A 2,421-nucleotide genomic window follows, 5' to 3' on the forward strand; every position below is an offset into this window, starting at 1 on the left:
AAATAACAATTTGAGTGAGTGTGGGCTGTGTTTAAGATATCAGATGATATTAAGATATTAACACTGCCTGTTCTGCCCTTCCCAGCCATCATAGGAGCACCACAAGTGGAATATATTCCTTATGTACGCTCCATAAAGTTCCTGATCCGACCCCCCTTTACCCCCCTGCGGGGTGAGGATGAGCAGCAGCTCACTGTGGAGGACATTTACAGCAAATTTGGGGCTGTGGATTATCACCTGACAATATTCAACCAGAGGACACAGCAGCAGGTAAAGCACAAGCTGGGATGTTGTAAATCCCATTTTAAAAATCTCCAGGTCTCCTTTGATACAGGATGGGGGAGATTTCTGATGTAGAAGGGAAAATCTTGGAGTTTTTGACTCTCAGGATAAGAACTTTAAGCTTTCTTCTTAAATTCTGGGGAAAAAAGGACTTGCCTAGTAGCAAAAAGTAAAACCACTGGTGACTGAAAATGACTTTAGTAGTTCAAGTCTTAAGAAACTGAAATGCAAAATTAAATGCAGAAATAATAGACAAAATCATATAAATATGATTCAGAAAAAAATCAGAGTTCCATACATACAGAACAATTAGAGCCCTGTAAGACCTCATTAGTAAATAATATTTTACGCTGAATTTTGCAATCTGAATTGAAGAAAATTAATCTTTTTTAATCCAATTTAATCTTCCCCTTAAGAAGATTTTACCTTTCTTTTCAACAGTGGACAAAGAATGAGCACAGCAAAGAATTTGAAGTTTCCAACCTGGACCCAGACACTGAATACAATGGGACAGTTTACATCTGTCTGCTGCAGAGAAGGAGCAAACCTCAGGTGTTTTGGGTCAAAACACTGTCAGGTGAGGCTGTTAACTCTGCTGAAAGTTGAAAAGTCTAGCTGGGATGTTGGATGCACAAAATACATCGATTTTCAGCATGGAATGTTTGAATAATTTAAGAATTCATTCCAATGAGACCAAACCTGTGCCATCACCTGGCTAATTGTGATGTTTTTCTAATCCAGCTCTTGTTCTTTCCTCAGATAAAACGTGGATTTTCTACTCTTTGGTGGCCCTGGCGTTCTGTGCTGGACTGGTGTTTGCTGCCAGCACTTATGTGACCTACAAATACATCAAACAGCGCAGTGCCCAGCCCAGAGCCCTGGTGAGTGCCCTGCAGCTCAGCTTGGAAATCACCAACCACCTCTCTCTGGGGCTGGGAGGGAGCTGAAAACTCATTTAATCCATGCCCTGCTATGGGGTCCACATCTCCCACCATCCCAGGTGCTCCCAGCCCATCCCTGGGCACTGCCAGGGATCCAGGGGCAGCCCCAGCTGCTCTGTGCTGCTCTCTGAGCAAAACATTTCTCCCCAGTTTCCAATCCAAACCCACCCCAATTCTTTTAAAGGGTTAATGAGCTTGGTCTGGGTAATCACTGCGGGTTAATGATGCTTCAGGGTGCTCAGAAGCTTCCCCAAGCTGAGCCCCTCAGGTTAGGCATCCTAAATCCTCAGTTCCCCTTGAAACCCTGGGATTTCTCACGGCAAAATTGGGTTTTCATGCTAATGAGCTCAAGGATTTTCATGTTATTTCCATCCTGCAGGGCTTAGGCCAAATCTTGCAAAAGCGAAAGCAGGAGATTTTCTTCCTCATGTTTCAGGACTGCTCAGTTGGTACACAATGAGAAATGGCTGTGTTCCTGTGGTCATTCTCCAGGAACAAAAAGGAAGTTATTTTGTGAGCAGAGCAGGTCCCTGGTGGTTGTTACCGGCTCTTACTGACACTTCTCCAAAGAAAACATTAGAGAAATGTTAGAGTAACTAAAGCTTCAAGGTCACAGCTTCTTGTTAATAACTGGTGCTTTTTTATCTGCTCCACCAGGACTTCAGAGGGATTCCATCGTTCCAGCCTCTCACACTGACAGTGGAGCACATCATAAAACCCCTCAGCTTTCCCAAACCTCGCCTCTCCATCCCTGAAGTGCAGCTGGCCCAGATGAGCCAAGGTTTGACCCTGGAGCCTTTCTGTCCCTACCAACAGCAGGAGGATGTTCCAGCATTCCCGCTGTCCCCTCAGCCTTTCCAGGTGGAATTCCCAGCTCTGAGTGCTTACACTCCTCAGGGAGCAGAGCAGAACGTTCCTGCAGCCACGGGCAGCAGCAGCCTGGCCATCACCTACGGGCTGTGTGTGCCAGGAACAGCTCACACCAAGCAGAGCCTCGGGGAAACATCACCACATCATTCTGGGCATGGAAAACTCCAAACACAGGGGCTGGGAAAGAGCTGCAACCACTGGGATTACAAAGAGCAGCAGGCAAAGGTGGCCCTGTGGAAGAGCAGGGACAGACTGGAGTCTGTGATGCAGAGGAGCCCTGGGCAGAGGCAGCTCCTGCTGCAGAGTGAGGGGCTGGAAAAGGCAGAGA

The 2,421-nt window shown here is 46.5% G+C and overlaps 1 protein-coding gene across 1 annotated transcript in view; it reads left to right on the plus strand.

Moving 5' to 3' along the window:
- IL22RA1 (interleukin 22 receptor subunit alpha 1) overlaps nt 1-2,421 on the plus strand; it is a 9,263-nt gene that overhangs the window by 5,220 nt on the left and 1,622 nt on the right. The window contains exons 4-7 of the mRNA XM_033519627.1: nt 86-270; nt 724-859; nt 1,042-1,163; nt 1,881-2,411. Coding sequence (XP_033375518.1) covers nt 86-270; nt 724-859; nt 1,042-1,163; nt 1,881-2,411 — 974 coding nt within the window. The remainder of the gene's footprint in view (nt 1-85; nt 271-723; nt 860-1,041; nt 1,164-1,880; nt 2,412-2,421) is intronic.

Source organism: Parus major, chromosome 23 (genome assembly GCF_001522545.3).
Source record: "Parus major isolate Abel chromosome 23, Parus_major1.1, whole genome shotgun sequence".
Lineage (NCBI taxonomy): Eukaryota > Metazoa > Chordata > Aves > Passeriformes > Paridae > Parus > Parus major.